This window comes from Nicotiana attenuata, chromosome 1 (assembly GCF_001879085.1).
Source record: "Nicotiana attenuata strain UT chromosome 1, NIATTr2, whole genome shotgun sequence".
Lineage (NCBI taxonomy): Eukaryota > Viridiplantae > Streptophyta > Magnoliopsida > Solanales > Solanaceae > Nicotiana > Nicotiana attenuata.
Window position 1 is genome coordinate 45950019 of NC_031989.1, and position 15623 is coordinate 45965641.

General features: G+C 37.6%; 1 protein-coding gene across 1 annotated transcript in view; it reads left to right on the forward strand.

Annotated features, from left to right (window-relative positions):
• The window catches only part of LOC109235725 (probable polyribonucleotide nucleotidyltransferase 1, chloroplastic), a 46473-nt gene that overhangs the window by 14720 nt on the left and 16130 nt on the right, over nucleotides 1-15623 (forward strand). The window contains exons 9-11 of the mRNA XM_019401949.1: nucleotides 1306-1419; nucleotides 3744-4004; nucleotides 8130-8204. Of these exons, the coding sequence (XP_019257494.1) occupies nucleotides 1306-1419; nucleotides 3744-4004; nucleotides 8130-8204 (450 nt within the window). The remainder of the gene's footprint in view (nucleotides 1-1305; nucleotides 1420-3743; nucleotides 4005-8129; nucleotides 8205-15623) is intronic.

Here is a 15623-nt window from a genome sequence, read left to right on the forward strand (position 1 = left end):
TGCATACACACTATCCTCCTCATATTCCAGAACTGCTGGTGCTAAATCTGCTTGACAACACTTATTATTTTGGCAGTATTTGAGAAGTATTATTCATCCTGCCAGTTCTACATGTTACAAGACCCATTGTCTCTGATGCCATATGTACAAGATCTATTGATTCAGGATGTTTTAACACTCAGTGCAAAAACAGAGAATAAATTGTGGTTGTTTCTTGCTTGTATGGGAGAAAATTAAACAGTTTGAACAGAGAATAAAATAGACTTATATATCTATTTTTACTCATTTACTGAAAATGAGGGGTTTTATGGCTGTTCACTGGCTTGACAGAATGTGGGAAAATGTAGAAACCGCAAGGAATGATCAGAGATTAAGAGAACTAACTAGGGAACAAGAATGGGAGGAGAGGAAATAAGGGGGCCGAGGGATCAATTGAACATACATTTTATAAATTCAACTTAGTCCCAATTATAAAGATTAGTGCCTATATAAGGAAAAGTTGAAACAAAACCAGATCTAAATTGGTAATCTTAGGAGCTCTTTGTCGATTTGTGAGTAATTTCAAGATTGCATTTATTTTGACATTATATTGATGCAGTAGTGAACAAACTTGAATGCAAGATTTTCAGGTGACCATCCCTGCTGCTTGAAATAAAGAAACAATCCAAATAGTGGACAACTGTTAGGACAACTCTAAAGACTCACAAACTACCCATATTACTTGAGCAACATAGTATTTAACTCCATTTTAGGCTTTCCAAGGCCACATTTCTTTTCTGGCCAGCATATTCCTAGTGATACAGATATGTTATCATTGCCAAACTTTGTAATTCAGGAGGTGTGGCGGGTGGGACTAAACCTTGGCTGAAATATTCACTTGGAAACAGCTTTCTGAAACTCAATCATCCCAAGCCTTTTCATGCCTCATAGTGACTACTCATTGCCTAGCCTACACTAAATCTTTCAGTAACATCTTTTGCTTCTAGTCTCAGAATTGCCTGTTATCAGCCCTTTAAGATGCTGTGCAGTAATATCACTGGTCTACAACGAGAGAGGAAGGCTAATCTGTTTTTCAAGTGATGTTCTGAAAATCAGGCCATGGACCCATTTTTATCCGTTCATTTGTACTCTTAATTATCCTTTTACTTCTCTCTCTTACAGTTGAGATTTTGCTTTGCTTCTAGTATAGATGATTTAGCAGTAAACAGTGATTTTTTTTACATTTATATGATAAATACCAGTTAACAAAATGTAACTGAAGAAGTTGCAGCAAGTAAGCCATTTTCTTTTCAACTGTCTTATCAGGATGCTGTGCGGGGTATCTGCAAAGAGGTGGAAGCTTTAGTGCAAAAATGTGGAAAGCCAAAAATGCTTGATGCAATCAAATTACCTCCTAAAGAGCTGTATAAGCTAGTCGAAGTATGTATGATCTCTTTAATAGTGAAACATACCACCTACTAAGTGTTGTTTATTTCTACCCTACAACATCTAAAGTATATAAATAGGACAGTTATGCATCTCATCAACATTCTTGTCCAAACTGATGGGTTGGGGTCCTCTGCATTAAGCACACTCGAGAGAGTGCCTAACGTGTCTTCTCCATTATCTTTGTTAATTCTTCTGTTAGAAAATAGGAGAAGGAATAAATATATTAGTCATACGATGATAATGAATACAAGGCACTCCTATTTGAAGGCATGAGATACAATGAGGGACTTACTTCATACTGGCATGACAACTTACTTCATACTAAGACTTAACACTCTGGCATGACAACTTACTTCATACTAAGACTTAACACTATTCTAACCGATGAGGACTTATTTCAAACCAAAACTTACCACTATTCTAACATTACTTCTTTACATTCTAACGTGCCCTCTCAAACCCAAAGTGAGGAAACCTGCTTAAGGTTGGAAATTTGGCTGAATAAACTCTGGTCATCAGAATCTTTTCAGAAAAGTTTGCTATTGGAAATGGTGGGAATGAGCTGTGTCGCTGCCCGAACAGTCACCAAAAATAGGCATGGTGTGACAGGAACAGTGATGGGAAAAAGGTGCTGCTCCATTGGAACGGATCGCAAAGAGACACGAAACTGTCCAAAAGGTCGTTGAAGAGAGGCATTGGGTGAAGTGCGATGTCACTGAAGAGAGGAAGGTGCCAATTGCCTGAAAGACAAGAGGGGCATCTTTCGCCGAAAGAGCAGAGAAAATAAAGAAAAATATTACACGGGCAAACAACATAAGGCATGCCCTCCAGCATGCCAAAGCTACTTAATTCTCTACCTCTACTAAGATCATACAGGCTCTGATTTCATGCTGAATTGTGTGATTTTCTCACCTAAAAGTTTAAACTATTAGAGTCATTTATTTATTTATTAGGTCTACAGGTCTTCTCACGAGTGGGCCTGATTTTTTTCGTTGGCTAAGCACGTGAAAATATTTGTTGGTGATGGATGGCAATCAAACTCAAACTGAGGACTGTTGCGTGCTTTCATACTGTGTGAGATAAGAGAAGCAAAGAGATATATTGATTACTTGATGATAATGGAATACAAGACACCTACTTAAAGATGTGAGATGCTATCCCATTTTTATATCTAACTAGTGTCTGACTAACTTCGTGCTAAACTAGTCTTATATTTAATTCGATGAGAGACTAACTTCATACTAACATTCTGGCAGCTTCACTACACTGTCCAACAAAATGGAACAAGATTCATGGATTATGACGACTAGTCCTTATTTGTCTTCTTCAGAGATCTTACTGTGTACAACAAGTCTGGCAGCTTTTCATAAGAATTGCAAATTGTCAGTATACAGTATGAGTTGCTTGTTGATACTTGATAGCTTCTCTACGCACCTTTAGATAGCAATCAGTGAGTTATCCTACAAAACATCAATGTGATGCCTTGATAAAAAAAGCGGAGGTCGGAGGTCCATAACCTTGATGTCTCTTGTTTATAAAAGTACCATATTATTCACACAGAAAATTTGAAAACACACACCAAGTAAATCTGCCTTGATGTGAAAATCTAGGTTCCACTCTCCATGGACGGATCAATTGCTTTTTGAAAGGTCTCCAAAGAAAAGGAAATTATCCACACAACTGTTAGAAAAAGGGGCTTATTGTGAGCTTTCCTAAGGACGTTCCTTATTTCAAGAGAAGTGCCTCCGGTGATAGTGGAGATGATGTATGGGCATATTGCAGAGCCAGGCCAAGTTCCCAGTGTTTTGCACTCGGCTTGGTTATTGTACTTTAAAATTGAATATCATTGGAGCCATACTGGAAGCTCTAGTTCGCCTTCACATTAATTTTTCTAAAGCTCGACTCGATTCTTTTAATAAACTAGTCAATCTTAAGCTTGACAAATACCCGGTTGTGAGCTTTTTTTTTAAGTTCATCTTTTTTGTTCTCCTAATTTAATTTGTAAAAAGTGAGTCACTTTATGCATTTTTTGCATAGGAGATTTTATCCATTACGCTCACAATTCCATTTCATCTAATGTCATGTCTCAGTTTTGATAACCGTGAATATCTGCATTGGCAAAATATTTGTTCACTAATCTATTTGGATGTAGTTCTCGCAGTATGTCTGACTTGCTCTTTCCATTCTTCAGATTAGCTACGCTTGCTATTATATTTCTACTCGTTTATTTATTTATAAACGATTTGTTATTCAGTTATTTGAACACTCAAGTCATTGTGATTACAGTTATATATGTGTGCTAAATTCATTTCCAGGAAATTGCTGGCAATGAGTTGGTGGAAGTGCTACAAATTAAAAACAAGATTCCAAGAAGAAAGGCATTATCATCATTGGAAGAAAAAGTTATAAGCATATTGTCTGAGAAGGGTTATATCAGTACAATGGAAGCTTTTGGGTCTACTGAAACATTACCAGATTTGCTAGAGGAGGACGAGGATGAAGAAGTGGTTGTTGATGGTGAAGTTGATGAGGGTGATGTTCACATAAAGCCAGTTGCAAGGAAGAGTGTCCCATTGGTATTGTCTCGACTTAATCTTTATTAATTTCTGACCTTCATCCTTTTCAAAAACACTTTTTTTGTTGATTAGTCACTCCATCCAGTCATATCAGCTACCGCAACTTTTGATTCGATGGATGTGTATCACTGCTCTAAAGTAGTTCTACGCATATGCAAAGATGTACTGTCACATATACATTGGGTGACTTGATAGCTCATAGACCTCCATAACAGTTTTAACACTGATACTGAAGTTTGAATTGAAGCGCTCTTCCTTTCAAGAAAGTAACATAATCACACATGACTGAGTTGGAGGTTTGGAGCTGCTCTTTAGGTTTTGATGCTACATGGTTTTCAGGGTAAGGGGGGCAAGAACAATGTATCAATGTAGGCAAAGGTTTAATGGTGGCTTGTAGGACAAAAAAGAAAAGGCGGAAAGGAGCTGCAGCCTGGATGGAATTTTGTGGTTGTGTGAAAAATGATTATTTTGGCTTTTGGGAAGGAAGACACAAAAACGGAAATACTGTTTTACTTCTTTATGCCTTGAGCATATCACCTAGAGTTTGAATTACATCTAACAGTTCGGGAAAGCTCTGAATTTTTTTTTGGTGCATTCAGCTCTACTGATTATAAGGAACATCTATTAAGTGGTTAACAGACCCCCAAAATCAATTCCTACTCCTGAAAGTATTTATCTAAAACCTACTAGGAAAAATCTCTCTTGCCTAAACTAGTATTGCTGAAAATTTTGAGTGTCTTCAGTCTGGAAAGAAGTCTCTGCTTAGGGCTTCTGTGAACAACATAGTCCCTCCGCCTTTGATCTTTGATGGACTTAAAACCCAATTTCTCAACCCCATCTTTTACGACAAAAAGGACAATATTTCTTCCGTGTAACGAAATAGTTCCATGGAACTGTGGTAAGACACGATCATGCATTTGGATAAAACTGCTATCCAAGATAAAAAGAAAGTTTGAGCTGCACCCAAGGGTGGATTGATGGGTTATGAAATGGGATGACAACTGGGGTTCAAGTTGCAGCAGAGGAAAAATAAGAACGCTGAGTTTTTTCCATCTGGCTAAATTTTGGTGGGCATAATTACTGGCTACCCTATGCAGGTGGAAGGTAGCAGGTACGTACTACATAATAGATTAATCGAGGTGCGTACAACTGCCCCAAACTACCACCATAAATTAAAAAAAAAGGATCTGTTTGAAACTAGCAATTGGTCTCATTCTGCCAGTAGATCAGGTCAAGTCACCCTTCCAGTGTCAGATCTGCTAGATCCATGACTTCGTTCAACACACAACATGTACAAGTGTCTTATTTCCCTTGCCGTATCTAAGCAGCCTGTATAATGTGACAAGCTCATTAATCCAAGTCTCACAATAGAGTCAACAAAGGAACATTAAGTTAACTCTATTGGATTGTTGGGGGACATACTATAAATGAGGAGGATTTAAGTAGTACCCCTAATTCCAAATATTCCAGAAAATTGTAAATCTGGAAAGAGAAATAGACGATATTGATCGGATTATGACTTAAAGGTGTAAAACAATTGAATTTCCCGGCTACAAATAAAGGAACTACATCTAAATTGAACTTCCTTTGGATTTGCATTTATTTTGCTTCATGGAGGCATAAATCCTTATGTTAATAGATGTTATATGTGTCAGATGGAATCTGAGAGTGTGAGCCATCTTTTTTTGCACTGTTCAGTAGCAACAGATATTTGGAGTATGTTTTATCAGTTTTTGGACTTGCCTGGGTATGCCAAACGGTATCAAGGAAGCTTCTTCTGAGAGTTGGTGTTCTTGGAGAGTTGGGAAATCCATCATAAAGACTTGGTCAATGGTACCTGGTGCTGTTTTTTGGAGTATTTGGAATGAAAGGAACCGTAGATGTTTTGATGGGATTTCAATTCCCAACCACACTCTTAAAGCCACTTGTTTAATTAACTTACTTGGTTCAATCAGGCCCCTGTAACTAGTGTTGAAACAGTAACTAGTGTTGAACTGTTTCTGGATTTTTTCTGCTCCTTAGTTGTCCGGTATATGAGCAGACAATACCTTTATGTTGTAATTTTTGCTATGCATCTTCTTGATGCCATTTAATGAAATTCATTTGCTTCATCAAAAAAAAGAATCCTTATAGGATGTTTACCCTATTAATGAACTTTGGTAATTCTACTCAACCATCAGTTAGATGGTGGAATCTATTTCTTTCGACCCTCTTTTTAATAAGTTAGTCATAAATATTGGGACAGACCATTTTAACAGTATATAAGATATCATATAAGTTCAAATGTTGAGAAGTGACAAACTCTTACAGATTCACTCTTTTGATAAGATACTCTTAGTTTAGCCATCTCTTTAATTGCTATCTGTTACTCTCTTAAATGTCTGGCACACAAAAAGGTGTCGTGAATATTTTGTTCCCTTTGGGTCCCCCTAATTTTAAAGCGAGGTTTTGGAAATCCCCCCCCAAAAAAAAAGGGAATGCATGGGTACATGATAGATCTCTTAATGATTGTTGTGAATGTATTTGCATAATAATTGGTAAGAGACAAATTTATCACTGTATGAAGGCCTCCGTGTTTCTTAGTAGCTCATTCTATATCACTTTAAAGAGGAAGGCTAGGAGTTAAAAGCATCCATGAAAAAAGATTTCGTGGAAGCCTAATGAGTTTGGGGTATTAATCTTATTTTAAAATTTAGCATCTGCTTTTTCTTAAAAAGTGTATTTATATTGTTCTCTTTATATTGGTGTTATTGTCTTATTGTGGAATATTATACCTTCGTTATCCCCACCCAGAAAAGTATATAAAAAATACCTTTGTTATGATTCATAATTTCATATAATCGGGATTTGTTTTTTTAAATCTTAGACAAAATATATTACGACTTGGTGCTGAAAAATGAAGTTCTTGACCAAGGATCTTGGTATTGGACATTGGTATGGAATTGCATTTTGATAGATATTACTCCTTCTCTCCCATTTTATGTGACACCTCTTTTTTTTTTAGTCTATCTCAAAAAGGATGACATCTATCTATATTTAGAATAATTTAACTTTAAACATCCCATTTTACCCTTGATGAGATGATTTATAGCCACAAAAATGTTTATGGCTTGTTTTAGACTGCACTTTTATTCTTTCTTAAACCCCATGCCAAGTCAAACACTATCACGTAAAATGAGATAGAGGATGTACTAATCAGTCTATGTACTATTTAAAGTGAAGATAGTAATATTAATTCAAGGAGGCACAGTAAAGAGAAAACCAAAGAAAAGAAAAAGTAGTTAATAACATTATTTATATGATTAAGCTTCTTATATGATTTCGGGTTCATAGTATTTTTTTTCTTTTTAAGCAAGTAAAAAAGTCCTCTTTGTTTCAGCTTTTACTTGTGCCAAGTTAATTCTAAGAAATTTGGGAATGCGAGACTTTAATAGCAATCATATGTATGTAGTAAGAAATAGATCACTACGGTTAAAGCCCATTTCTAATTTCAATTCTATTGGGATGTTCAGTTTTTATTATTAAGATCTCAACTAATATCACTCCGCAATTTTGCAAAAAAAGGGGAAAAAAAGAGTAAAATTCTGAAGGTAATTTTGCCTGTAAGTATCAGTAAAGAGCCCCACACATCACGCAAGTTTAGGTCTTGCATTTTATACAAGATATATCGTGATGAGTAACAGTGTCCAAATGTTCCTATCCGAGAAATTCATCCCAATGTTCATCCTTGATAGGTGAAGCTACAACTTTCCAATCTGCTAGTGATTTTCTCTCCTCTTCCTACTTTTCCAAATGATTTTTTTGTTCTGATGGATTGATTTTTGTTGCAATGGATACTGTGGTGATAAATAAGAACAAAAAGTAAGGAGTTTAGATGATATGTATTTAGCTGGCACAAGCTTTCCTCCTTTTGATGAATACGTGTCTTTTCAGAGTCACATTCTGATCATTACTCCTCAGTTGATGGCCTAATCCTAGGAAGTTATAAATTCTGGATGTGTCTCCATTGGCACTGAGACCTGAGGGGTAGTGGAACTGCATACTTTCTTCGTAAATGCGGGACAGGTAATTTGGTATTAACTTTTGCTGTTAGTCTTAAGATCATGCTTTCTACTTCTGTTTCAGCTGTTCTCTGAGGTAGATGTGAAGCTGGTATTCAAGGAAGTTACTTCCAAACTTTTGCGGAAACGAATTGTGGAGGTAAGAATTCTTTGAGACAATGTTATACGAGATCTTCTATAGATAAACTTTATACTGCTCTGTATGGCATTATTTGATTCAATTTTCATGTTACTAATCATGGGGCGGGATAATCTCTTTGTTGCTCTATTTTCTATCTAGAATGGATCTGGATAGGTGATATAAGCTGTAAGATACATTATGATGAGGAATAAGAATACACTTGCGCTCCTTACAAAATGGTAGTTGTATTTTTGCCTTTTGAGTCGAACAACATCATAGTTGAGGAATTTTGAAATATTATCCTTTATATCATTCAATGCAATATTTGTAACTTGTAGTATTGTAGATTTGCGAAGAAGAAAGGTTTCTTTCAATATATTAGTATGATTCTACATCCCTAAACAAAGGTACTTATACACAAGGTCCTATGACTATTTTAGGAAGGAAATAAATAACATCAATTACACTCAATCAGAATAAAATCAAATCTTTCATAATAATCAAGCCAATAAATACTTCCCCTCAAGTTGGTTCAAAGATTTCGCATGTGCCCAACTTGCAAACCAGTGTATGAAAAATGTTTGTTGAGACTTTTGGTAAACACATCAACTAGCTGCTTTCTGATGACACATGAAACAAGCTCAAGATACCACTCGTAACTTTTTCTTTGACGAAGTGATCAAGTTCAACATGCTTTGTTCGGCCATGCTGGATTGGGTTATGAGCTATGCTGATGACAGCCTTGTTGTGACACAATAAGATGACAGCCTTGTTGTGACACAATAAGAAACGTTCCCCCTTTTTAGACAGTTTCAATTTCTTTAGTAACTTTAGTAACCGAAGAAGTTCATAGATACTCGCTATATTCTGCTTCTATACTTGATCTAGCAACTACTCTTTGCTTCTTGCTTCTGCAATCAACCAAGTTCCCTCCTACTTGTGTACAGTAACCGGATGTAGATCTTCTATTATTTAAAGATCCAGCCAAATCCGTATCTCTATAGGCTTCTACCCGAAGGTGACCATGTTTGGAGAAAAGCAGACCTTTCTCCGGAGCAAATTTCAGATACCGCAAAATGCGAAAGTCAACTTGCATATGAGGATCTCGGGGATCATGCATAACTAACTCACCAAGCTGTCTGGATAGGCTATGTCTGGTCTGGTATGAGAGAGATAAATGAGTCTTCCAGCCTCTATTATCTCTCCATATCAACTGGCTTTCCAGTTCTGTATGTAACTTGTGATCTCTTTCAATGGATGGTTTTGTTGGTTTGCAATCTGTCATATCAGTTTCTTTCAAGAGATTCAGAATATACTTTTTTGAGAAATAAAAATTCCTCTTTTTGATCTAGCAACCTCAATTCCCAGGAAATATTGCAATTTTTCTAGGTTCTTGATTTAAAAGTCCTGTGCCAATAGCTTCTTCAATCAGGTCATCTTCTTTTTGTCGTCTCCTGTCATTACTATGTCATCAACATAAACAATGAGAAGAGTAGTTTACCCTTTTGATGTCTTATGAAAAGGGTATGATCAACATTGCTTTGTTGGTAGCCAAAGGAGATCATTGCTTTGTGGAATCAGTCAAACCAAGCTCCAGGGGATTGCTTCCGTCTTTACTGTCTTTCTTCAATCTGCACACTTTTCCTTGGCTTAGTTCAGTATAAAATCTAAGAGGAATTTCCATATACGCCTCTTCTTCTAAGTCTCCATGAAGAAATGCATTCTTCACGTCAAATTATTGTAAATACCAATCAACATTAGTTGTACAAGCAAAAAGAATTCTAACAGTGTTCATTTTAGCAACAGGGCAAATGTTTCATAATAATCCACTCCATAAATTTGAGTAAAACCCGTAGCAACCAATCTTGTTTTGAATCTTTCAATCGAGCCATCAACTTTGTGCTTCACAGTGAAGACCCATTTGTAGCCTACTAACTTTTTGTCCGGTTGTGAAGTGACAAGTTTTCGAGTTTCATTTTTTGACAAGGCTTTCATTTCTTCAATCGTAGCTTGCTTCCATTTAGGATCTGCAAAAGCTTCCCTCCAATTCAGTGATGAATAGACACAAAAGAAATAGACAAAGGCAAAAGCTCCATAGGGGGTAGACAAAGAGTTATAAGAGACAAAATTAGATAAAAGGTGTTTGGTGGTGCAAGATTTGACTCCTTCCGTCTAAGCAATAGGCAAATCTAACTCATTTGGGAATGTACATAACTCACTAGTAGAAGAAGGTTCAACTTCTGTAGAGTGCATGATGGCTTCTTCTGCTCTATTTCTTCTTGAATAAGTTTTCAAATTAGGCTTACGCTTATCCAAACCCCAATAGTTTTCTCTTGAATTCTTTCTCCAATTTCACTTCCCCTAGTGGTAGTGGTAGTGGTTTCAACAGTGGAACTTGGGAGCTAATCTAACAATCTGGTGCTAATGAACTTCAGTTGATCACCTGTTCTAAGATTTGTATTGTGGTGTACAAGCGAATGACAAATTCACAGCTCATACGCGCACTTAGTCTTACTTATTCTCCCCCCCCCCCCCCCCCCTCTCTCTCTATATATATATATACACACACTTTGTCTCTCCATGTGTAATTCTTGATGTCATCAAAAGGTATCCACATTATTTTGCATATCATCCGCATCAAAGTATGAGGATTAACTTAATGTCTTTTATTTCTTTTAGTTACATCCCTCTTTTGCTAGCGTACTGTTAAAAGATAACCCAATTTAGATGATGCTAGTTGAAGAGGTTCATAGTTGTTTGACCATTCGTGGTAAAAGCAGATGATTTGTAAATTTCCCTCGTTCGCTGCATGTAAATCACTGTTAAATTTAACATTTTCATCCTTTTGTCCAAGTATATGTAGACCTCCTTTTTACATGCATAATGAGATAGATAACATGTCAGAGTTAGTGGACACTCGAAAATCTATTGCCTTGGCTTCCAATACTTTTTTGATAAGTATGATTTTACTGATGCAAAAACAGCACTGAGATGGTTCTGAGAATCTTAACTTACTAGAGAAGTTCAATCATGAGTTATACTTCTTTTTGAAATGGTAACAGATTTCATTGATATATAATTCTCAGCGAAGATAGTGCTGAGAGAAAAGGTCCCTAGTTACAAGACTTCCAAAAAAGAGAAAGATGAACAAAAACAAGCAGAGAAATACAAGTCTTGTGTCATTTACAAGGATCCGATGAGGTCAACTAGGGAATCTACATCTTGTACTAAAGCTTCTTTACACCAAAAGTGAAACAATGATATACAGTTCATTTTAATCTTCTGTTCAGGATTTGCCGAGTCTTCAAAACATCTAGAGTTCCTTTCCAGCCAGATAGTCTACCAAATGCATGCTGGAATAAGACTCCACCACTTCTTCTGGCTGGTTCCTGCAGCTAAATAGTCCCAGCTAGACAGTATGTCCATAGTCTCTCTAGGCATCACCCAGCTTAAGCTTTTCATACTTATGAAAAGTTGCCACAAACTATTGGTCACCTGACAATGGAGAAATAGATGTTTGTTTGTTTCGATGGCCCTTCCACACAGAAAACATTTGGAGCACAGAGGCATTCCTCTCTTCATTAAGCTCTCATGTGTCAGAACAGCCTGTTTGACCACTAGCCAGCAAAACACATTAACTTTAAAAGGGACCTTCAACCTCCAGATGTGCTTCCATATCCAAGCCTCTTGTTGCTGCGAACTTCTGTTTAAAACCTCATATGCAGATTTCACAGTGAAAACTCCTTTGCTATTGTTTTTCCATAGCAGTTTGTCCACTTGCTCAGTTGGTCCTTTGAAGTTTTCCAGAAGTTTCAGAAGCTCAATTACTCTGGTCACCTCCCAATCATTCAGTAGTCTTCTGAAGCTTAAATTCCAGCCTTGCTGACTCCAGGTATCAGCAATAGAAGCATCTGTTTGCTGCGCTAAAGAGTATAGATCAGGGAAACTATCTTTTAGTGGAGTATTCCCTATCCACTCATCCTTCCAGAAGATAGTTTTTGCACCATTACCCACCTTTATGCTAGAATTGCTCATTAGGTTTTGCCAGAGAGATCTGATAGATCTCCATACACTCACACCGTAAGGGCTAGTCACTGTAACTGTGCTCCACTGGCCTTCAGTCCCATATTTTCCACATATCACTTTCCTCCATAGGGCGTGTTCCTCCAAGGGGAATCTCCATAACCATTTCATAAGTAGGCTCTTGTTATGCTGCCTCAAATTTCTGATTCCCAATCCACCTTCCTTTTTGCTAGTCGTGAGAGTTTTCCATTTAACTAAATGGTAGCCTCTTTTCTCTTTATTCCCATGCCAAATAAAGTCCCTCCTCAAAGCATCAATCTTTTTCTCAACACTAACAGGTAGTGGAAAAATTGACATCATGTAGGTGGGGAGGGAGTCTAGTACACTGTTGACTAGTGTGACCCTCCCTCCCAAGGATAGCTAGCTGTTCTTCCACGTGGATAACTTCTATTCACACCTTTCTAGAACCCCATTCCATATCTGCTTGGACTTGCTCTTTGCACCTAGTGGTAGCCCCAAATAGGTGGTAGGAAGAGATCCCACTTCACATCCTAGGGAGCCAGCTAGTCTTTGAAGATCTGTGACCCCATTAACAGTGAAAATCAAGGATTTACTCCAGTTCACATGTAAACCTGAGATGGCCTCGCAAACAGTCAAAATTAATCTCAGGTGAGTAACCTGCTCCTCCTTGGCATCACAAAAAATAAGTGAGTCATGAGCATAAAGAAGATGAGTGATTTCCATGACACTACTTGCATTGTTGGGAACCCTGAAGCCCCTAATCCACCCCTCCTTGTTCGCTTTCTTGATCATGCAGTTCAACCCTTCCATAGCAATAACAAAAAGGAAAGGGGAAAGAGGATCTCCCTGCCTTAGGCCTCTCTGAGATGGAAAATAGCCTTCTGGGGAACCATTGATGAGGATGGAAAATCTGACATTTGAGATACAGAACTGAATCCACCTAATCCATTTGTCGCCAAAACCCAAATCTCTGAGGAGCTTTAAAAGGATACTCCAGTTAATGTGATCGAAGGCCTTTTCAATGTCCAATTTGAACAAGATGCCTGGGCTCTTCTCCTTGATTCTGGAATCCACACATTCATTGGCTATTAGAGATGCATCCATGATTTGTCTGCCTTTAATAAAGGCCATTTGTTGCTCATCCACCAGTTTATGAATCACCTTCTTCAATCTCTCTGTTAAAACCTTGGATATGATTTTGTAGACACTCCCTATTAGACTTATGGGTCTATAATCCTTCAACTCACCTGCCCCTATCTTCTTAGGAATTAAAGCTAAGTATGTGGCATTAAAGCTTTTTTCAAAATACCCATTGGTGTGAAAATTATGGAAGGTGTACAATTAATCACATCCCAACAATGGAGAATGAATCCCATAGTGTACCCATCAGGGCCTGGAGCCTTATCTGTTGCACATGCTCTAAGGCCCTCCAATATTTCCTGCTCATCAAACTCTCTTTGAAGCCACTGCACCTCAGATTCGTTGATCTTGGAGCCGTGTGGATAGTTAAACTCTGGCCTCCATTCCTCTGGTTCTTTGTAGAGCTGCTGGTAAAATGATAGAATCTCAGCCTTGATTGTATTCAAATCCTCCACCTGCGTACCATTGATGTTAAGTTTGTCAATGGTGTTGAACCTCCTATTTGCATTGGCCACCTTATGGAAGAATTTTGTGTTTCTATCCCCCAGTTTCAACCATTGGACTCTAGATTTTTGTCTCCAAGAGATCTCCTCGTTTTTTGCAATTTCTTCCAGTTCCATGACCAAGCTTGCTTTTAGGGTCAGTTCATCATCACTGAGATCTCTGCTTTCTTGCGCAGCATCAAGCTCAAAAATTCTGTTCAAACTTTCTGTTTTCCTTGCTTCTAGATTTCCTCCTAGAGATGAGCCCCATTCTCTAAGCTTGCCTTTTAGGAGCTTTAATTTTTTAGGGAGGATGTAATCTGGTCTGTCCTGAGTGACAAAAGAAGACCACCAGTCTGCCACCTTTTCGCTGAAACCTTCAGCACCCAACCACCAATTTTCAAATTTGAAGTATGATTTGACATTCTCCCAATCCCCAGAGTCGAGGGAAATGGGGGAGTGATCTGATGATACTTTAGTTAGAACTGACTGCCTGATGTTTCTGAAATTTTCATCCCACTCTGAAGAGAACAAAATTCTATAAATTCTGGAGGCAATATGAGTGTTGTTTCCCCTGGTCCAAGTGTAAATCCCTCCTAATAACGGAGGGTCAATGAGTTCCATGTCATCAATAAAGCTAGTGAAGTCAGGCATAGCTCTAGTGATGGAGTTGCCACTTCTCCTTTCATCCGTCAATCATGAGTTATACTTGTAAGGAATTGATAAAATCTAGGAGTTTGTACTGTTTATGTCATATAATTTCCAACCTACAGCAACAGGTGAGCAAGAGTATACAGTTTATTTATATCCAGGTGTAGATTCAGCCATGCACTCGAACATTTTTGGTTACGTTCCCTTTGCAAATCCACTAGATAGAAGCTGGAGCGTCGTTCCATATTTTCTTGACTTCTTTGCTCAGCCCCATCCTTGTCCAGCAACCGAGAGGGACAGGACTTTCTGCCACTGTCGAACTGCCTTGACGCCGTGGCAAGCTTTGACGTGCTTTCCTTCCTTACCGGAGAGCGAATTCTTTAAAATTGACTTTTCACGCCTGATAGAGGCTTTAGTCATCGTTATAATCCCAGGGCGGGCCATATAACAGAAAGAAAGAAAGCTTAATTCAAAGTGGTTCAGGAACTGACGGGAATAAGCTTAAGCCTGACCTTACGGTAGGAAAGCATTTCATCTCGTAGTCCATCTTACTCCAAAAAAGTTCAGAAACAGTTTCCAAAGTTGAGATGCTATAGAGCAATGTAAGATTACATGATAGAAGTATCTTTTTTGAGAAAGATAACAGTAGTATTATTAATCTCCGCTGCAAAGACTGTGCTGGGAATATTTACATATTGTAAAGTAAAGCAAAAATGATCAATAATGTCAATAAGGATTCTGCTTCTTCCAGATCTCTTCTTTACACCAAAAATAAAATAAAAGAAGACAAATCATCTTGATTTTCTGACTTGAACTGCTATTTTCATCAAAAGATCTAGAGTTCGTTTCTTTCCAAATTTTCCACCAGATACATGATAGAAGTATTACGTATTGAATTGTTAAACAATAAAACTTTTATGTTTTAAGTATTGAATATGAGCATAGTGTTGGTTCCATGATGTTCTGTTAATTATGAGGTATTACTGAATTTATAAATAAAACAGTTCATATAGATATAGTAGGGTTAGCCCCTACACGGGTCAGAACATGGGCACTTATTAAATGGGTTGGAAGTGGCGGTTAGTGTTGTCATCTACTATCCGCATTCCCTTCCCCCCCC